Below are 20,233 nucleotides of genomic sequence, written 5' to 3' on the forward strand. Positions count from 1 at the left end.
CCCTGGATTTACTGGTTTTTGTAACTCTGACCTGTGCTTCTGTCACCACATCTAATTCCACCGAGAGACATGGCTTTATTACCCTTCGCGTGCAGTGCCCAGGCAGTAACTTCGACCGTAATAAACCATAGCCTTCAGCAATAGTCTTTCTTAAACCGTCCTGTCCGTTTCCACAGTGAAACTGCTGCGGGATCTGTCTGTGGTGCTTGCGAAGCTGCGTTAACTGCGATTGCCTTAGTCATAAGAATCAAGAATTTACCTGATGTTTGCTCTTTTTTCTGTCGCAGAGATGAAGGTCATCACTTGTGAGATAGCATGGCACAATAAGGAGCCCGTTTACAGCTTAGACTTCCAGCATGGAGCTGATGGGAAGATCAATCGACTGGCCTCGGCAGGTGTGGACACAGCCGTTCGTGTAAGTTTCGAACCTGTTTGTTTCGGTTTTGTGGCATGGGCAGAGCATGAGATGGCTTGTTAAATTGGTGATCCACGGTATTAGATTATTGACAGTGGGAGTGGATGGTTTAGGGAGGGAGTATGGGATTGTACAGCTATATACAGAATGACTGTTCTCGAGTTCTGCTGCTGGGTGTCAAACTGTTCTTTTTAGAAATTTACCTGCACTGCCTGTTGGGTGATATTCCTGAGTAGAAACTGCTAATCTAGGGCGTGGTCTTGTGGGTTAGTGAGAAGCAACTGGTTTTAATTTCTTAATGTTCATTACAGCTGAATTTTAACTGCCATTTCGTAAGTATTTTGGCAGTATAAGGTCTTTCTACAGCTTTTTTTCACTCAGCTTCATATGCATCTTTCCTAAAGAACTTTGTGTTGGTGCTAGCAAACCCTGTTAATCAGTTCTTCATACTTTTGAGAATCACTTATGAGATTGTTGAATACTACAACCCCAGAATATGTGGCTGTAGCATCCACCTTTGCAAAATCAGGCAGTTACTGTTTTCTGAGTCCTTAATGCACGAGGACCGTTCAGCGATCTTTTAAATACAGTTAAAAGGGAATTGGCCAAGTGAGGCACAATTTCCTTTGCAGGGAAATACATTTTTTAAAATTACTTATTTATTTATTTATCAGCTTCTCTGTGTCAAAGGTAGGCAGGGGTCAGAGTTTTTCTGGGTCACAAGAACAGGCACATTTGCCTACCCTGGTTTTTGGAGCTGAGAGTGAAACAGAGTAGGTTACATATCAGTGCTGAGTTGTTCGTTTCATGTTTGAATTCCCGCAGGTCGCTTCAGTTACCTGGGCCTAGTGATTCCCTGTAAAAAAACATTTTTCCTTGTTTCCTATAATCTCTACTGCTAACCTTTCAATCTGAGACAGTGCTTGAAACTCATCCGGCAATCAGGATGAGTTCCAGCCTGGGACACTCTCTGTGCTCCTTAGTGATGAACTCTAATGCAAATAATTCATGTAGGTTCTCTGCTGTGTGTATATGTACCTGTCTGTCTATCTGTCGAGATAGATGGTAATTTTACATTTTAATTTTCTTTTGGGCCTGCTCGTGTTCTGTCAGGCTTTTATCATCTATTCGAAGAACAAATTAAAAATATTGTAATAAGGTTTTACTACCTATGCAATAGGCACAGACAGAGAATGTGGGTTTCTGTAGTATTACTGCTGCCTTTTCTTCTGAATAAGGAAATGTTTTGTTTTAGCAGAGAATTTGAGTTGTAATGATCTGCTTTTTACTCACATTCGGAATGCTGGGATTGGATCCTCAGTGCATTATTTTGTGAAATATGCCGATATTTCTTAATGTATTATTAGCAAGTTACTATGAATGGTAACTGCTGTGATCTGTACATGGTTAGAATGGCTCTTTCTTTTGGAGATGATAAATGTAATTAAAAATTAGGGATTTATTCCAGTAGCTTCAGCTAAACTTTTTCCTCATGGATAAATTGACCTCTTACCTGATGGTATATGCATGTCCTGAATTTTTGGCAGTATATATAGGTTACTGAATGTATATTTAAGACATATTTGTACATACACATTTTGTATGGCCAGAAAAATTTCAATCTGCTTTGACATAAAAGGTATTGCTGCTACGTTTTTTTCCCTCTTTACTAGATAAAGAGGGAAAACTGGCAAAAGTTACAGGATGATTCTGTTTGATATATTCTCGTCAAGGCCTGGTTGTATTTTGTTTTTCTGAACTGAGGCTGCATCCAAGAGTGGATTTGAAACGCCTAATGGGATTTAGCTATCTGTGACTACAGCCCCACCGTATAGGGATGGAACACCGTTGCTCTTGTGGCTGAACCAGTGCCAGGTAGAGCAGTTGCAGTGTCATCGTCATGCGCTGCAAAGTTGAGAACAAGTGGGATCAGGAATTCCTTAAGACAGCATTGCTGGAAAAGAGTCGATATCAGGTAGCTGTCTTAGTCCTGTGGTTGTGACCGGTGGGAAACTGGAATTACCATTCTTGCTCAGGTGGTCTGTTTGAAACCAGTAAATCTATTGACATTTGGGGTCAAATACTGCCAAATTCTTCAACTTGCTGAGACTTCTGAAAAGAGCTAAATTGTTTTTTTTTTCCAATAGTAATCATGTTTTTTATTCAGACTGTTAGAGTTTGTGGTTGACAGATTGGTTAAGAAGATACTGTCATTCCACACTAGTGAATCATTGTATATATGGGCTTGTTAAATACCTTTGAAGTCAGAGGTTGTCGAAGAATGAGGAGGGAATGATGTTATGTGTTTGGTTGCGCTTTTTAAAAATTTAGTAGAAACACTGCACTGTAATTACAGCTTGTGGTGGGTTGACCTTGGCTGGCCTACCAAGCTGCGCTATCATTTCCCCTCCTCAACAGAACAGGGAGAAAATACAATGGAAAAGCTCATGGGTCGAGATAAGAACAAGAAGATCACTTACTAATTACTGTCACGGGAAGAACAGACTTGACTTAGGGAAATTAATTTATTGCCAGTTAACAACAGAGTAGGACAGTAAGAAATATAAACAAAATTAAAAACAACTTCCTCCCACTCCTCCCTTCCTCCCAGGCTCAACTTCACACCTGACTCTTCTATCTGCTTCCCCCAAGCAACACAAGGGGACAGGGAGTGGGGATTGCAGTCAGTTCATTGCACATCTCTGCCGCACCTTCATCCTCATGCTTTTCTTCTACAGCATGAGGTCCCTCCCACAGGAGACAGTCTTTCACAAACTTACCCAACGCAGGTCCTTCCCGTGGGCTACAGTTCTTCATGAACTGCTCCAGCATGGATCCTTTCCCTGGGGTGCAATCCGCCAAGGACTGACTGTTCCTGCGGGGTTACAGTTCTGCCGGAAAAACCTGTTTCTGCATGGGCTTCTCTACACAGGCCACAGCTTCTGCCAGGAGCCTGTTCCAGCACAGCTGTCCATAGGCTGCAGCTTCCTTCAGGGCATATCCAACCACTCCATTGTGGGATCTGTCATGGGCTGCGGGTGGATATCTGCTCCACCGTTAACCTCCATGGGCTGCAGGGTAACAACCTGTGTCGGCATGATCTTCTCCAGGGGCTGCAGGGACATCTCTACTCCAGTGCCTGTAGCACCTCTTGCCTGCCTTTGACACTGACCTTGGTATCTGCAGTGCTGTTCCTCTCACATTTTTCGTACTCTTCTCGTGCAGCTGCTGTGCAGTGCTTTTTATCCTTTCCTAAATAGGTTGTCGTAGGGGCGCCACCATTGTCACTGATAGGCTGAGCTTTCACCAGCAGCAGGACAGTTTTGGAGTGGGCTGGAAATGGCTCTGTCTGACATGAGGGCAGCTTCTGGTGTCTTTTCACAGAAGCAACCCCTGAAGCCTCCCCCAGCTACCAAAACCTTGCCATATAAACCCAGAACACAACTGCTGCTCACAGAGGGAAAATTTGTGGTGCAGCTGCAGCTTTAGCTCTGAAAGTTTCAGATGGTAATTTCAGAAAGACTACCCAAGGAGTAAATTGTGGATTACTGAAGCGGTGCATGTATGTTACATCTTGTTCCTGAAAACTGTCTGTAATGCTTTTGTAATTAGATATGGAAAGTGGAAAAGGGGCCAGATGGAAAAGCAATTGTGGAGTTCTTGTCCAACCTTGCTCGCCATACCAAAGCAGTAAATGTTGTGCGCTTCTCTCCAAGCGGTGAGATCCTGGCATCTGGAGGAGATGGTGAGAACTCCTTTGCATGTGTCTTATGCAAGATAATTGTGATGTTGAACTAAATGTAACGCATTAACAGAACAGTGAGTGGGGAAGAAAGAAACTTTGTATGTTTTCTTCTACAGATGCTGTTATTTTATTGTGGAAGCTCAATGATAGCAAGGAATTGGAACCATTAGTTTTTCAGGATGAAGACGAAGCTCAGCTCAACAAGGAGAACTGGACAGTCGTTAAGACTTTAAGGTAGCTTAACATTTTATGAGTTTGTTTTCTGTTCAGTGTCTTTGATTCCCCACTGGCTTTTGTCATCTGGTACAGTCTTCTCTTCAGTGTGTTTAGAACTTCAATGCTCTCTAAAATTTGCTTGCTATAGTACTCATCCTTTCATTGTATTTAACTTTTTTGATACAGTGCCAACCAACATCTTTTAAGGCAGAAGAGTTGCGATTTATGTGACATAACTGGTGTGCTCTGAAATTGATAAATGAGATTTGCAGTCGCTTAAAGCTTAGCACTGAGATACATGAAGTAAATGTGAAGTTTTATTTACTAGCTTTGTAGTGGAAATTTTTATCTTTATTAAAACAAAAACCATCAGTAAATAAAATGACTTGTGCAGTTTTGCCAGATGATAGCTGTGAGGCTCGATCAGTATTTTTCAACTAGTTCATTTTAATTGTTGAAAGTCTACTGTATGAAACAGCTTTTGTTTCATGTGTACAGCGGTTAATAAAATACACACGCTCTGCCTACTAAGACTGAGTAAGTACTAGCTAATAGTGGCTAAGGCATCAAACCACCGCTGGCAGCTGAACTACAACGGTGCTGTGTTCTCACTCTCAGCTCAAGTCTGAAAGAAATTAGTGGTTCTGGACTTGAAAATGCATTTTGAATGAGCAGTATGTTTAACTCTGCCTTGCTTTCTGTGTAGATCTGTTAAAAGTTTTGGCCTCTGTCTATACTGGTGAAATAATTAAGAATTTACACTTGTTTACAAAAAATAAGTAACTGTGCTACCTGTAATTGATACATTCCTTGCAGCTACTGAGGTTTATGTGAGAACAGTTTCAAAAGTGCTAGTGGCATTGCGTGAAGCACTGGCATGACCCTTTGGCAACACTAATCTCTTAAATCAAACAAATAAACCCAATCCCCCTTCCCTAAACTTGGAGTTGCAAATATTTATTATTAAAGTTACCATACTGTATGATAAGTCCTAAAACAAGCAAAATAAGTTGTTTTTAATGGAGCCTATCTAGGTGGTTCTAAATATCTTGCAATGTTTGTTCAACTGTATCTAAATCAACCTTAATTTTCTGTGTTTCATGTAGTTCTGCTGAGAATGCTGCTTTTATGAGACACATAAACAGGGAAATTTTCTTAAATAGGTACACCTTCTAATTACTTTGTAGTGTTTTACTTTCCGCTTGTACAAATCCTAGAAATGTTCATTTCTAGATCTCTAGGCACAAATTCATGAATTACTTCAAATGTGGGGTCTTCGTTGTCAGTGAAAAAGACCTGGCAGGAGAAAAGGCAGGCTTGTTTTGAACAGAGGTAGGGTGTACTTTTCTTAAAATATTCTACCACCTTCTGAATACCGAGTGTTTTTTTTTAAAGCTGAAAATCATACTGTTCACTTTACTTCAGTGATGCTTTATTTGGCTCTGGTTTTTTTAACCTAAAAATTATAAAACTCATGTTTACATGTAGCTGTTAATTTTTAATAATTGGTTTCTTCTCTTCTGACTTCTAGAGGCCACTTGGAAGATGTCTATGATATTTGTTGGACCTCTGATGGAAATTACATGGCGTCTGCTTCTGTAGATAACACAGCTATAATGTGGGATGTCAATAAAGGTAAATGCTGTGTTTATCACTTGCGTCTCCAGTCCTGGTGAAAGTGCCTCATGGTAGTTACCAAGAGAATTTAAAGCATCTAGCATGTGATTGCTAGATTTCTGGGATCCCGAGGCAGATAGCCCAGCATATAAAAATACCCACAAGCTAGCAAAATTTACACATAAGTAATCTCTTCACCTTGGAATTTTCAGGAAACAAACTTCACCTCATTTTTTTTCCCCCCTAAACTCCTACACAAGCAGCTTCTGTGTTACTTACTATACCCCACGCACCAACAAACAAACAAAACTTGACTGGTATCAGGTAACTAACTACCTAGCTAAAAAATGGGAGGTGAGTATAGTACACAGGCTCTGTTTTGCAAGATATGATGTCTGGTTTTGAGGCTCTGTTAGGTGAAACAGCTCTGTCCATTCTCATCCCACTGCAGCGAGATTGCTTGTATTGTCCAAGAAAGGCCCATCTGTAGAAGTTCTGGCAGTCACCAGATAGGTTAGGTTGCTTTACAATGGCTCAATGCTTTCTTAGTAGCAGTGTAATTATTACTTTCACTTGTAATTTAATGTGGAAATACTTAACTTTCTCTAAAGTTAATCTTTCAGCTCACATTTCTTACATTTACTGTCCAATTAAGAAAAATAATGTCGAATCCAGGTCAGTCTTTTAGTGCATGCACACATGAAAATACAAATGTTCTACTGCTGACGTTTTTTGTGTTCTTGGTTTGGGTGCTTAATGTCTCTCCCATCTGAACTGTCACATGTGATTCTTCCCAGAAGTCTTTACCATAAATACATGAATGTTGAAGTAAGAGTATGTGCTTAGAGCGTAAGTGTGTGTAGGGACATTGTGACCAACTGTCTCCCGCATCGACTTTAAAAGGACGTGCCTGTTAGAATTATTACTAAGAAGAGCTGGATGGTCTCTTACGCTGATCTGTTACGTATGTCTTCCATTCTCACCGCTTTCTCATAGCATGCAGTTAATGCCTCGGAGGACATTTTGTGTCTTCTAGGCAGAGAGACAGCTAGGAAGTTGGAAGTAAGAAGCAATTATTGGAAAATGGAGGCCCTGTGATTAAAGTTGTAGGTTGAAAGGAAAGGGTTTCAGGGGTAGCTTCCAGCAACACTCAAGCTATAAGCTTGCGTAGTTTTTTAAAAAATGACTGGAAGAAAATTAATAGTAAAACCCCATAGGGCTGTGTAGTACAAAGGAGCATCACTGGCTCAAGTCCCCAAGGTACATACAAACTCTTGGCAGTGTAGAAGTACCATTACGTTTGCTTTGTGCTTACATTCTTCCTTAGGCATCTGTTGTTGGTGACTGTCAGAGACAGAATACTGCACCAGAAAGAATTTTGATGTTAAACAGCACGACCTTAACCCTATTTGTGTAATCTTTTTGAAGAGCTTGTCTTTGAAAAAACTTGTCAACTTGTGGTATTTCTGTGCAACAAAGTGACACGCTACTAATAGGGGAAAGAATCTCACCTGTCGCTAATATTCGAAACAAAGTGTTTGATGAGAATTATCTGTAACTTTACCTCGTGGAGATGCTTTGAATCTGAGATGTTCAGCTGTGTAGAATCAGTGGGGTCAGATAGCTCATGCCTTGAGAGATCTTTACGACAGAGTAAGGTACAGAGGAACATGAGTTAGCACTGCTGTAGAACTGTTTCTGAAAGCTGCACGTGTGTTAAGTGTCAGTCAGCATGTGTGTAGGTTGTTTTGTTTGGGTTTTTTTTTTTCAGTGTCTGCTCAGCGGAGCAGATGAGTTTATACAGGCCCCCAGCTGGAAGTTATATTCTAACACAGGGGTTTCTGGCTCAATATTCAGCCAAATTCGGTTAGCTGTTGAACAGTATTCTAGATTTGCCTGAAAAGTTTTTTCTAAATCAAGTATTGTTAAATACTTCTGTCTTGAAATATACTCATCTTGCATGTTTAATACATAAACAAAGCTGCTTATTACTGCTGAGTAAGGAAGGAAACAAGCCTTAAATTGGCACATCACAATTTAGTGTACTTGCGAAGATATCAGAAAAGGTTGCTTTATTTCTAGACTCAACAGGTCATATGTTTAAAAAATTATTTCTTTACATTTTGAAATGTTTTGTCTTGTTTTATTTCTGAAATGAAGAAATGTTTTAAAACACATTTGAATTTAGAATCTGAAAACCATTTGTAATTTCAGGGCAGAAGGTTTCGATATTAAATGAACACAAGAGTTATGTCCAAGGAATAACCTGGGATCCTCTAGGCCAGTACATTGCAACTCTGAGTTGTGATAGGTGAGCTGTTGGACTAAGTGCTTTGCCTTAGTATTCTCGCTTGAGGATGAATTAAAAGCAATTGTATGCGATAAATGTGACTTCGAGTGTTATTCAGATTGTTCTGTAAGAAGGTTGATATGAAAGTAAAATGATACTTCAGTTAATCTTTCGCTTGTGGTACATGACTCCTGAAGTCTGACTGTCCTTTCTAAGCAGCAAATGACCTTACATAAACTTTTGTAGAAAATTTTCTTCAGAAAATGAGTTTTCATGGTGTTGCCCATTAGAGGTACCAAATACATCTTAAGAGTGCTGCATTCTCTAGTTGTTAATGAGTTAATAAGTTCATCCTTGTCTTTTTATAGAAAGATATAAATAAGTTAAGAAATCACTTAAAATGTTTTTCTAGTGATATCTTTCTTTTGCCCTCTTGCTCCCTCCATCTCCAGCAGCTTTGTAAGTGATGTCATTGGGAAAGCTAAATACACACTTCATAAACCTGGCCCATGTCAGAACTTTGGGTGAGCTTAAACTGTTTAGGGCATGTGTGTGGTTCTAAGAATTTGCAGCTGGCTAATAAATGTATGTCATCTGGCACCCACTGCAAAGAAAATTGCTGCAAGAGTGGAAAACAGTTTTGATTTAAGATATGCAGTAGTCTCAGAAAAATGGTAAGTTAATGGCAGCTGGGTCATTATGAGCCTCTGTCTTCTGATAATCAGCTCTGTGAGATTTGTGGGCTTTTGTTAAAATGAACGGCAGTGAAACATAAGTTTTTCTTTGAGTGAAGTCCCAAGTGAGGACATAAACTCATCTGAAGAGGGGAAATCTCCCATCCCCTCAGGTTTCAGATGCTTTTCTGCAAGGTTAATAGCATGGGCTCAGCTGGGGCTATAACAGGAGTCCTAAGCACTCACCAGCCCAGGCTGGGGAGTCCCCTTCCCCCTTTTGGCAGACCAGCGTAGCTGTGTGACATCCAGAGCCAGTAGTTTTGCAACAGCCTTAAGCCATCTGCCACAGCCTCACCTTTGGTTTTCTCATCCTAGCCCTGTCCAGGATTCTTTGTGAAGCTGTTTCAGCACATTAAATCAGCAAAAAGCTGTCTGGTTTTTGCATTGGGCTGGTTTTCTGCCACCCTAACAAACCAACGTAACTCGGTGAAGGTTGGAGTTGGCAGAACAAAGGGGGTGGTGGGACAGACAGTTGGGTTTGCTTAGGCTACCTGCTGTCTTAGTGAGATGAAGTCCAGGGAATTCCAACATTCTGTACAGAGACGTACTCCAATTTCCATTTATTCCAAAGGAAACCGAAGCATAAAGGTGTAGCTAATTGTCTCTGAGGTGAGTTCCCACTCCGCAGGAACATACTGGCTACTACAGCACGGGTAGGAATGACATGGCCGTTCACTGTCTACTAATTCCCTCGTTCCTCCACAATGAGGAATATGGTGGCACTTCACAAACCTTACTGGATCAAATAAGTATCAGTGATTCACTGGTTATTTAGACATCAAAACTTGTCCCTCCAGTGGTGTCTCGTGAACAGAGTTATAACTGGTGTGTGATTGTCATTTGTATTTGGTGGTCCTGACTGAGAAGTGAGGTCCTGTAGCGTTGTGTGAAACCTGGGGTGAGGGGAAGCTGTTTGTAGCTAACTATGCTCTCCACCACGTAGGGTCCTGCGGGTATACAACACGCAAACCAAGCGTGTGGCATTCAACGTTACCAAGATGCCGTCCGGATCAGGGGCTGAAGGAGAGGTACGTTGTTCTGCTGTTAATGGCACTGGAGAATGTGCTAGGTGCTATTTTGTACAAATTGTTTCCTTCTATGAAACCAAAGGGGCAAACACTTTCCATTCAAATAATCTGTATATCAGAAGTTTTTGTCTCTATCTCATCTTGGCGTTTTGTAAATAGACACTGCTTGAGGTTTCCTTGAACGTTGCAGAAATGGCCATGAACATGCTGCTGTTGATCTCTTGCAAATTCAGCCGATTCAAGTAGTAACACAATGGTTTTCATTGTAAATGTTAAAAATAGCGTGGAAAAACCAGTATGCATAGTAAATTCTTAATGGGAAAAGCTTCAAACGTCTGTTGGTAGCTGTAAGTTTATTTTTGGTTATGGCATAACAATAATATTTTGACCCCAACAGCCTGACATTTTCAAAAAAGTGTTCTGATTTTTAGGGAGAACATGAATTATGGAAAATTTAGGAAATTCTCTCTAATCCTAAGAGAGAAAGCAAAGAGCTTTTTTCTGCCAAACAGTTCTAAGAGGTAGTAAAATAACACCTCCAAGTCGGCTATAACATTTATAATTCCTTCTATTCCTTTTCTTTTTTTGTGAAAACATTTGTAGCAGTTTAATAGAGACTGAAGAACAGCCCTGAGAGAGGGTGTTGTGCCATTAGAGAAGCTCTCTTTAAACCTCTAACGCTGCAGTTATATGCCTAAGGAGCAGGCTTTTATGTTGACTGTTAAAAAATGTTGTTCTCCAGGTTATTGCTATTTTTTGATTACTGGTCTAATGTGACTGCTCTTGGAGTGTTTTGATTAGGAGCTGAAGAGGGATCAAGGGCTATTTTTCTTAGCTGTGAAGAATTTATAGCACAGCAGAAAGTGAGTTTGAGGGAGCCATGATTTTTAAAACATTTATCTTTTATTTTTAAAGTTCCATCAGGTTGGATTGTACAGCTGGATGGTTTTTCTCACTTGAATTCCAGCTGACACGTTCACGGCACTTTACACAGTCATATTTCCAATGTTACAGGCTAGGAGCTATCGGATGTTTCATGATGACAGCATGAAGTCATTTTTCCGCAGGCTCAGTTTTACTCCCGATGGCTCTTATTTACTCACTCCAGGTATGTGAGAGTATGTGCTATAATTTACATTGTATCTATTATGCTCTAGTTTGAATGTGCCTCAAGATTGCTTTCACACTGCTAGGGGATGCTTATTTACCATAATTATGCCATTCGTTATTCTTCCTGTTGAAGAAAACGGACTGTGCAGTACTCTGCATTAGCAGTCCAGAACATCAACCTTCTCCTGTGATAAAAATTATATTTATGGCATTTCTCTGAACTGAAACATGTAAATTGCAACAATACAGTTCTGTTAAATTAAAATTGAAGAATAATGAGTGACTTCTTTTGACTGGTCTCTCTTTGTATTCTTTCTTCAGAACATTCTGCAGTCATAGTGAAAATAACATTTCGGGGAGGGGATCAGTTTGCCCATATAAGCACGGCTTTTATAGATGTCTGGCAACATCAAAAAGAAGCTTTGAGGGGGAAGTATATAAGGGAAATAAACCCAGCACTAAATAAATATTTGGGATGCCTTTTTAAGTTATGTTCAGGTTGCACAGTTCTTGCCCAACTGTCAAGCCTGGTTCCTGAGAAGCAGAATGTTTATGAACGTAAAGTGTGTGCTCAGTACCTTTTTGAATTAATGAGTAATGTTTTAACCTTTATTTTTGCAGCTGGCTGTGTTGAATCAGGAGAAAATGTAACAAACACCACGTATGTTTTTTCCAGAAACAATCTTAAAAGGTAGAGTTGAAGATCAAAATGTCTTTTTATTTAAAAAACAAATTGAAATGAAATGCTGTTTTCTGAAATCCTGATTCTTTATAAAAGGCCCGTGGGTCACCTGCCATGTCCTGGAAAGGCAACTCTTGCTGTTCGCTGCTGCCCAGTCTACTTGGAGTTGAGACAAGCATTTAGTAAAGGTACTGTAAATCTTTCAGAGAGTATGATTTTACAGCAAATATGTGAAAAGGCAAATGTGTCTGTTTACTGTTTTATGCCCTCAATTTTTAACATTCCATTAAGATAGAGGAGTACCACATCTTAGAAACTGTTTCCTGATTCTAAGACCTTGAATTCACCTTAAGTACCTCGTGAGTAGCTTTTGATATAATGGATAAATGTTCTTACTTGGCCTCTTAGGCTACAGAAACACTGTTTAATTATTTTTCTTTAGCTTTTAACCATTTTGTGTGAGTAAAAGTAAATAACTTGGCTTAGCACTAAAGGAGCCACCCAGTGAAATATTTTCTGTTAGTCTCAATGACCCACATCACAGAAGCACCTGAGAGCTGGTGTAGTTCGCAACAATCATTGATGTTTATTCAAGGAAGCCAAACCTGAAGGAGTGCTGGTGTTACTGGCCAGAACAGGAGTTCTGAGGTGGGGAAAGGATTGTATCAAGTTGCATGTGAACTTACCTGGTGACTGAAATCCAGCCTTATTGTGAGCCCAGTGGGTCTAAGAGTGTTTATATTTTAACAAGATTGGTCTTACTCTGGTGAAAAGGCAGAGCTTTGCTTCATTCCTTAGAGGGTTAATTTGTAGTATTCCTTAACAGGATTTGGAGTTTACCTGCTGTTGTGTTCTGTATTTTCATCATAAACTTCAGATCCAGTGTCTCCTGTTGGTCTCTGTAGCAACTCTAAACAGAGTGTTTAGTTTATGCAACATACACCCAGAAAAGTAGAAATCCATGGTAGTCTAGGATTCTAGAGATGCGAGTACCTTACATTGTGAATGGCTTGTTTGTTTTAGTGTTTAGCTTCCATAATCATCGTAGAACTGAAGGGAAGCTGTATATAGTAGGAATTTCTGAGAGCAGCTAGCTAACAGTTGGCTTCCAGTGGAAGCTGGAATAATCTGGCCTTAAAAAGAACTAATGTTGCAATGAAAAGACTACCTAGGTGCTGAACCCAAGATAACCCAAACAGAGCTAAATCCAGAATATAACATGGTGGTGTAAATTTATTGTGACCTTGATTTACACTATATCCTAGGGTGTGTTTGTTTGGACTTTAATACTAGAGTTCATATACATATGCTGAAAAATTTCGTGTGGAAAATATAGGACAAACTTCACAAAACGAAATAATAGCAATCCAGATGGATATAGCTTCTGCCAATTTTTTCTCTCTTCATCTAAGACAATAGAGGGCAGACTTCAGGTGACAGAAATGTTAGTGCTTGACATTAAACTTCACGTTTTATGGAACTGTTATCCTATTAGCCATTATCTTGATACTGATTAATAATGAAATCTTTATTCAGATTCATGTCTAAGCTAGTGCAGTTACTACCTTGCAATGAATGTGTTCTCAGTGTGTTCATTTCTTTGCATTCTAGATGAAATCAGTCAGAAATTGTCTCCTGCTCTATTTAATCTGCCCTATCGATTGGTGTTTGCTGTTGCTTCAGAAGATTCTGTGCTTTTTTATGATACTGAGCAGTCCTTCCCCTTTGGTTATGTTTCTAACATACATTATCACACCCTGAGTGACATTTCATGGTACGTAATTATTATGTTGTTTTGTTAGGATGGGGGAAATGTCCTTTTTTACATGTCGAGGTTCTGCACATCCTATGTCTTGCTTTGTTTTTACGTTTTATGGTGCACATGTAGTCACTGTCATTGCAGTGTGCACAGTGCAGCAAGCCATTTCTTTTTTGCCCTGTAAGGCAGAGAATTACAGTTCCTTTTGGTTGGGAAACAAGGTGCAAGCACCTTGGGGACAAGCAGATGGAAGTTTTTGTGAAAGCTAATGTACTGAGTGCCCATGAAAAGTCTCATTGTTCAGGCAGTGTAACCGATAATAATGAAGTTATTTGGAGATTTTGGAAGTCATCTCTCTGACATGAGGTGTCTGTATCCTGGCCAAATTCTGCTTTAGCTGCACAGTTCTGCTCAGTGGTTCTTCATGTATGGGACAAAGTAATTTATCTGACTTGATGTGGGAGTCGGTACTGGAGCTGAAAGTGGGCCCAAGTCATGCAATCAGGATACACCTCTCTGCTGGACAAGACTTCTCTCATGCATTTCTAGCCAGCATACCTAAGCTGAGGACCACAGGGAGGCCTCTTTTTCAGAAATTGTAGTTGATGCTCAGACACTGTGAAGACAACTGTGTCAGGAGGGGAAAATCCAGTGGATTTAAGCAGTGATAGATAAATAGTACTTGATGAGCACAGAGAGCCCGTTCAGGTGAGCACCACGGTGATTATGAGCATTGCCTCTACATAGCCCAGGAGCACAGCCAGAGCGTTTGAACTGCTCTGAATGAGGAGAGTTGAGCAACATTTCCGTAACTGGCTACCTGCAAATGAACCGTACTTTGTGCCAGCTGAAATGCATGCAGGTGCTGGCAGCAGCATACTACAGGTGATCACAGATGATACCAGAGAGATTAAATGAGATGCAAAGGCCAGAACTGAAGATCTTTTGTTCATTTGAATTGGATGTCTTTCACTTGACTGCAGTTTTGTTTAAATGTATACATGTACTTGGGGAAGGGAGGAGGAAAAGATAGGTACAGCATGTGTTGTAGATGGGGCTGTGAGGGTTGAAGAGAAGTTCTGACCTTTACTCTTAATGGGGAAAAAAAATCAAAAATAGGTCCAGCGATGGAGCCTTTCTTGCTATTTCTTCCACGGATGGATACTGTTCATTTGTTACCTTTGAGAAGGATGAACTGGGAAAACCACTGAAGGAGAAGCCACAGATAAATGTCAGGACTTCTGGTGCAACAGAGAAGAAAGTGAAAAAAATCCAGTCGCACAAAGTCGTTTCCCCAGGCTCTAGGCTGACAGAGGGGACTCCTTCCAGCAGGGTCAATGATCCCAGCACTCCCACCCTTCAACCTAGAACACCCACAACTGCTGGTAAGGACTTTGCTTCCACACCTGTTGGCATAAGAAATGTTCCAGTCTCATCCTCAGATGAGAGGAAAATCAGCCAGCCAGCCAGCCAGAGCACTAAAGTAAACCAGCCCAGGAGGATTACTCTCAACACTTTACAAGCATGGAGCAAGACGCCAAGGTGAGATTTATATTGCAGTTTCCAGTAATAAATATGAAGGCTGAGACAAGCAGTGCTTGTGCTGCATTTAAAGGTTGACATTTAGACATAAATTTCCAGCCCTGTGTCTTGGTGGTAGCTGACTTGATACGGAACTTTTTGTTCCAGTGGTACTGCAACTGAAAGGTCAAAATGTCTCCTGTATCCTTCTGTATTTCTGTCTTAAATCTGTGGCAGTAGCAAAGTCAACCTGACCATCACACTGTGTCTGTATGGCAGCAACAGGTGTCTGTCTTCAGGTCCCGTTTCCTGTACAAAGATGGTGCCTGAAGCTGTCAAGAACTATTTAAAGACTCTTCTGACGAGAAATATTTTAAGAAGTAGAGTGCAAGTCTGGAGAGGCCCTCAGTGTGCGCAGTCATGGGTGTGGGACTTAATGCATTGATTGAGGTTATTTCCTAAGGTGAAGATCTAGGTATTCAGAAAGCGCCTATAATCCGTTTATTGATTGTCAAACAGCCTGCAGTGTAAGATCCTGAGGTGGTGTACAACAAAAAGGAGACAGCCGTGCAACTAGAGATCTAGACCTTGTCAGCAAAACAAGGCTATTTTAGAATTAAAGAATTTTTAGAAGAATTTAGAATTTTTAGAAGTTATAATAAACTTCTCATAGGAGTGTTTTAATTAGTAGGTGGCTAGAGAGGATGCGGTGAACAAGAAAGCAGGACAGTGGATTTCATCAACAACCACCAAAAAATATCTTGGAGGTGATGGATTTCCCCACACCGATGTTCATCTGTACTGGAACAAACAAGTCAAATAGTTATAGGTAGTTGAAAGTGACTTTTGCTTGGAGGGTGGGGCAACTGATAGAGCTAATTAATCTTTCTGTATTTGTGAGAGAGAGATAGTAACTATATTTAACCATTTAAACTGATTGTCATGAGTGTAATCTTCTAATAGCATGCATCGTGCTACTTGTAAGACTTTTTTTTTTTTATGGTTCATTCTTCTGCTGCTTTTGTGCTTAATTCTTTTGTGTCATCCAGAAGAGATTTAGCAGAGGAAAACAGATTTGCAGTAATTGTTAGTGGACTTCAGTGGGCAAAAAGGTTCCCAAGAGTTTTATGAATCTGAAGTGTTAATGTGGACAGGGCTGGGGAATAGTAAGCATAGCCAGTCTTAATTTTAAAGTATTTGAGCAAGATACACTGAAGCTTAAATATCAAGCATTGGACTATGTGTGACATATGTGAAAATAACCTTCCAGTGGTATTTAAAATGCTTGAAAAAAATACTCCAGTTGACATATAACAAGGAAAAAAAAAGCATAGTAAAATTCATCTAAACTACATTTAAATTGAACTGGTTCTATCTGAAGTAAATTTTTAAATAAAGTATTTGTGGACATGATAGATTTAAAGTAATTGAACTGCTTCTTTCTTTCAAAGGAGAGTGAACTTGATTCCACTGAAGCCAGATACACCATCCTCTGTGTATACAGATACAGTTCCTGTACCGCCTTCCTCAGAACAGGACCATGGTAAGCTTTTGTGGCTATTAATATCCATCAAAGTCTTTTGCCAATCAGCTCTTTCCATTATATTCTGTTATAAACTGTGATCTCATACACAAGCATAATCAAGCACAAACTTAAACCTAGCTGCTGATTCTTAAAGCTTCTTCATCGTCTTGGTGTGTTTAAAAGATGCTGCCTTTTTTTTTTTTTACGATATGAAATATGTTCTCTCTGCGGTTGCTCTTGAGCAGCTGCTCATGTGACAATATGTCACTAGGGTTGTTATAGTAACAAGTGCATTAGCTGACACTGAAATCCAGAAGAGTAAATTCACTTGGATGTAATGTTCTCCAGGTCCTGCAGGTGGGTTTTAAAGACCCTTGTACTTTCAGCACATCACTGTTTCAGATACTCTCTCACACCAGGGTTGGGTTTGTATGGTGTTTTTTGTGAGTGCTGAATTGTTTGTGAATTCAGCAAATCAATTTACTTTCTATAATCTGGATTTATTTAGCTTAAATTATTTTTCTGTCTGCCTGTTTCAGAGAAGCTGTTACCATCTGATGACAGTCTTCAAAATCCTCCAGCATCAAAACGTCCTAGAACTGAGGAAATGCCTTTTCCTGCATCTGCTGAAGATGAAATCAGCTGCAATTCAAACAAAGGCTGAGCTTTTAGTAGACTCTTCACAGTCTGAAGGCAGTGCAGCCATATCTGAGATTTCTTTTCTTACTGTGGTTGTTAAATCCTCAATTCCTGATTTAAGAGTGATACGCGTATTTGATGTGGTGCTGTGAAGAAGGAAGCTGGCAGCAGAAGATGTAAGCTTCAGGAATGTAGCTTTGCAGAAGAGGAAGTAGGTGGGAAGTGACTTAAGTGTGTTTCTACTTCTTGAAGACCCCGTTCTTCGAGAAATGCCACAGCTTGAGGAAATCGGGGAAATGTAGGTATGGAAAAACCGTACAGTAACCTAAGAGTCTCCATTAACCTGTCTGCCAAAAGAATAGAACTTCTAAGGGCTTAAATGCATTCATAATGATTTGATGTGTTCTAAAAAAAAAAAAAAAAAAAAAAAAAAAAAAAAAAAAAAAAAAAAAAGCGAGAGTTCCATTCAGGCCTCTTGGCTTATGTGTTTATCAATGTGCAAAGTAGTTCATGCTGTCCAGCACACGTGAGTGGAAGCTGTGAATGCAGTAACGTACAGTGTGACTGATATGACTGAAACAGAGAACTTGTAACTGCAAGAAACAGGAAAGCAAAATGAAGAAACCCTCTGAAGACCCGTTACAAGCATTAAACAGCAGAAGAAAGTGCTTGATTGTTTAGTTTTTGTATTAAAAAAATAAAGCAGACATGAGATTTTCCTGAGGCAGCAGGATTTAAGTGTATACATTAGAAGTTTCCCCCTTTTTTCCAAATCTTAGCTCCCTTAGCCGATAAAGTATAATACAAATCCAGTGCATGTTAAACTTCTGAAAGTTTATTTCTTTTTAGCATTTAATACTTGCACTAAGCATTTAGCATTTACTAATTCAACAAAAGCCTGCAAGCTGAAAACAGTGAGACAAAATATTTGAAAGTTACTCCACTGGATTGGCTGTGGTGTGCAGATGTAGCTAGCCTCCAGAAGGCGGCTGCTGAGCCACGGTGTTCTGAGCTCATCCACTTTGCTTTGTTAAACATCGGTTTTAAAAAGTAAGGTAATTCTTAATACGTAAATAGTCAGTCTAGCTGATGATAGCATGTTTTAAACAGAATTTTCTCTCATGATTTAAGCTATTCTTCTGTCATTTGAATTTCTACAGCACACAGGAGAAGAAATCTGCAGTTCTTATTAAAGCTCTTTGATTTTCATTCTTCCCTGAATTTGGATGTTTTTAAGGTGTGTAATTTACTTAGTATTTATTTTCTGTCAGTTTCTTAGAAAGTGGACTAAGAAAAACAGAAATACAAATGTTTCAGAAGTGATTCAGAAGTGAATTTTGTAGGGAAGAAATATTAACAAATAACCTATGTCAGTGTTTCAGGCAAATTAAGTACGTTGCCCACAATTTAATTTTAACAGAAATTAATAAGCTAAGATTTGTAGGAAACTAAGTGTACCTTTGCTTTCGACTACTGAGATGAGTATGGAGCTTCATTAGACTTACCCTAACCTGGGTTTTTTTCTAGTGAGGAATATAAAGTCTTAATTACCAAGCAAAGCCACATCTAAAACTGTTTCGTCCAGTTTGAGTTTTAAGAATACTGGTATTTCATCTTCCTGTGGGATGGTGACCCACTTAGTAGAGTACTGCAGTGTTTTGTTTTGTGCACTGCAAAGGATCCTTTGAATTCAAACTTAGACTTCTAAATACTAATTGCAAAGCTGAAAATACCCTGACAGGTATTTTTAAACCTTTTTTGTTTTTTTAATACAGTTTATTCAAAATAAATTACTCTTTTGGTTGAAAATCAGTAGGTCGGTTGTATTATTTTAGTGTTATTTGCATACCTGGTCTCTGTGGTCTCCAGATATAATTAATTGCCAGAGTATTCATCTTCATTTCTTATCATAACCATGTGTCAAATGTCATCCACATTTTTATATGGTTGCTCAGCTTATTTTTGCTCTGCCTTACAACTGGAGCTGTAAAGTTAATGTGGCTTTAACTGCTGCCATTTGGAAACTATTTTCACGTCATGATCTCTGTCAGAATACTCAGAATAATCTACCTGATATTTCATATTCCCTAAAAGGAATTTTTCCCCTTTAGTTCTAGTTGTCTCTTGCCACAGTGATTTCGTACTTCACTGTTGATTCTGTTACACACTACTATGTCAAATTTACACAGCACTGGGGTTTTAAGCTTTTTCTACGAAAGGATGCTATCATTTCTATAATAAATTACTACCCTTAACGCTGTGACAGTCAGAACTGTAGATTCCTGGGTTTTGTGATTTTTTTTTTTTTGACCCATTTCAGTCTCCAAGGGGCCATTCCCATATAACATTCATACATAAGCCATTGAAAACTATTCTCACAGTGTTTCTAGAAAGTGGGTAGTCAGAACTGTAGATTCATGGGTTTTGTGATTTTTTTTTTTGACCCATTTCAGTCTCCAAGGGGCCATTCCCATATAACATTCATACATAAGCCATTGAAAACTATTCTCACAGTGTTTCTAGAAAGTGGGTTCGTGTTTTGTTCTCAGTTATGAATTAGACTGTGCTCCAAGAGAGAACGTGCCCAGTGCTCTTTCAGTCCTTTCTTGACTGCTTCACAAGGTGGTGAGCTGCATTCACATAATTCTTTCAATGGTGCTCTTTAGTCCAGGCTTGACTTAAATATTGTTTTTAATTGGCCAGCTGAATTGTTCATGCTTCAAATGGACCTTGAGTTCACATTCCAGCTGTGAATGTGGTGTAGGTGTCATCATCTTAGGTTGCTCAGTGCTTTCTGTAAGGATCTTAACCCCTCTAAGGGCTATCATCTTGATGAGATAGGGCATTCTTCCCTAAATGCTATCTCCAACTTTTGATCTTGCAACAGTAAGAAAAGGGAGCTGGACTCACAGAATTAATGTCTGTAAGAGGCAGCAAATTGCTGTTAAACTC

At 39.5% G+C, this 20,233-nt stretch overlaps 1 protein-coding gene across 1 annotated transcript; it reads left to right on the plus strand.

The window, feature by feature from the left end:
- Positions 1-286: 286 nt before the first annotated feature.
- On the plus strand, positions 287-17,610 carry CHAF1B (chromatin assembly factor 1, subunit B (p60)). Its single transcript, XM_010141072.1, has 13 exons — positions 287-415; positions 4,028-4,160; positions 4,277-4,394; positions 5,908-6,011; positions 8,208-8,304; positions 9,961-10,045; positions 11,060-11,153; positions 11,777-11,846; positions 11,934-12,025; positions 13,449-13,611; positions 14,716-15,138; positions 16,569-16,660; positions 17,182-17,610. The coding sequence occupies exons 1-13, from the start codon at positions 290-292 to the stop codon at positions 17,304-17,306; spliced, it is 1,722 nt and encodes a 573-aa protein (XP_010139374.1). The 5' UTR covers positions 287-289; the 3' UTR covers positions 17,307-17,610.
- Positions 17,611-20,233: the final 2,623 nt, after the last annotated feature.

Source organism: Buceros rhinoceros, unplaced genomic scaffold (assembly GCF_000710305.1).
Source record: "Buceros rhinoceros silvestris isolate BGI_N320 unplaced genomic scaffold, ASM71030v1 scaffold15898, whole genome shotgun sequence".
Lineage (NCBI taxonomy): Eukaryota > Metazoa > Chordata > Aves > Bucerotiformes > Bucerotidae > Buceros > Buceros rhinoceros.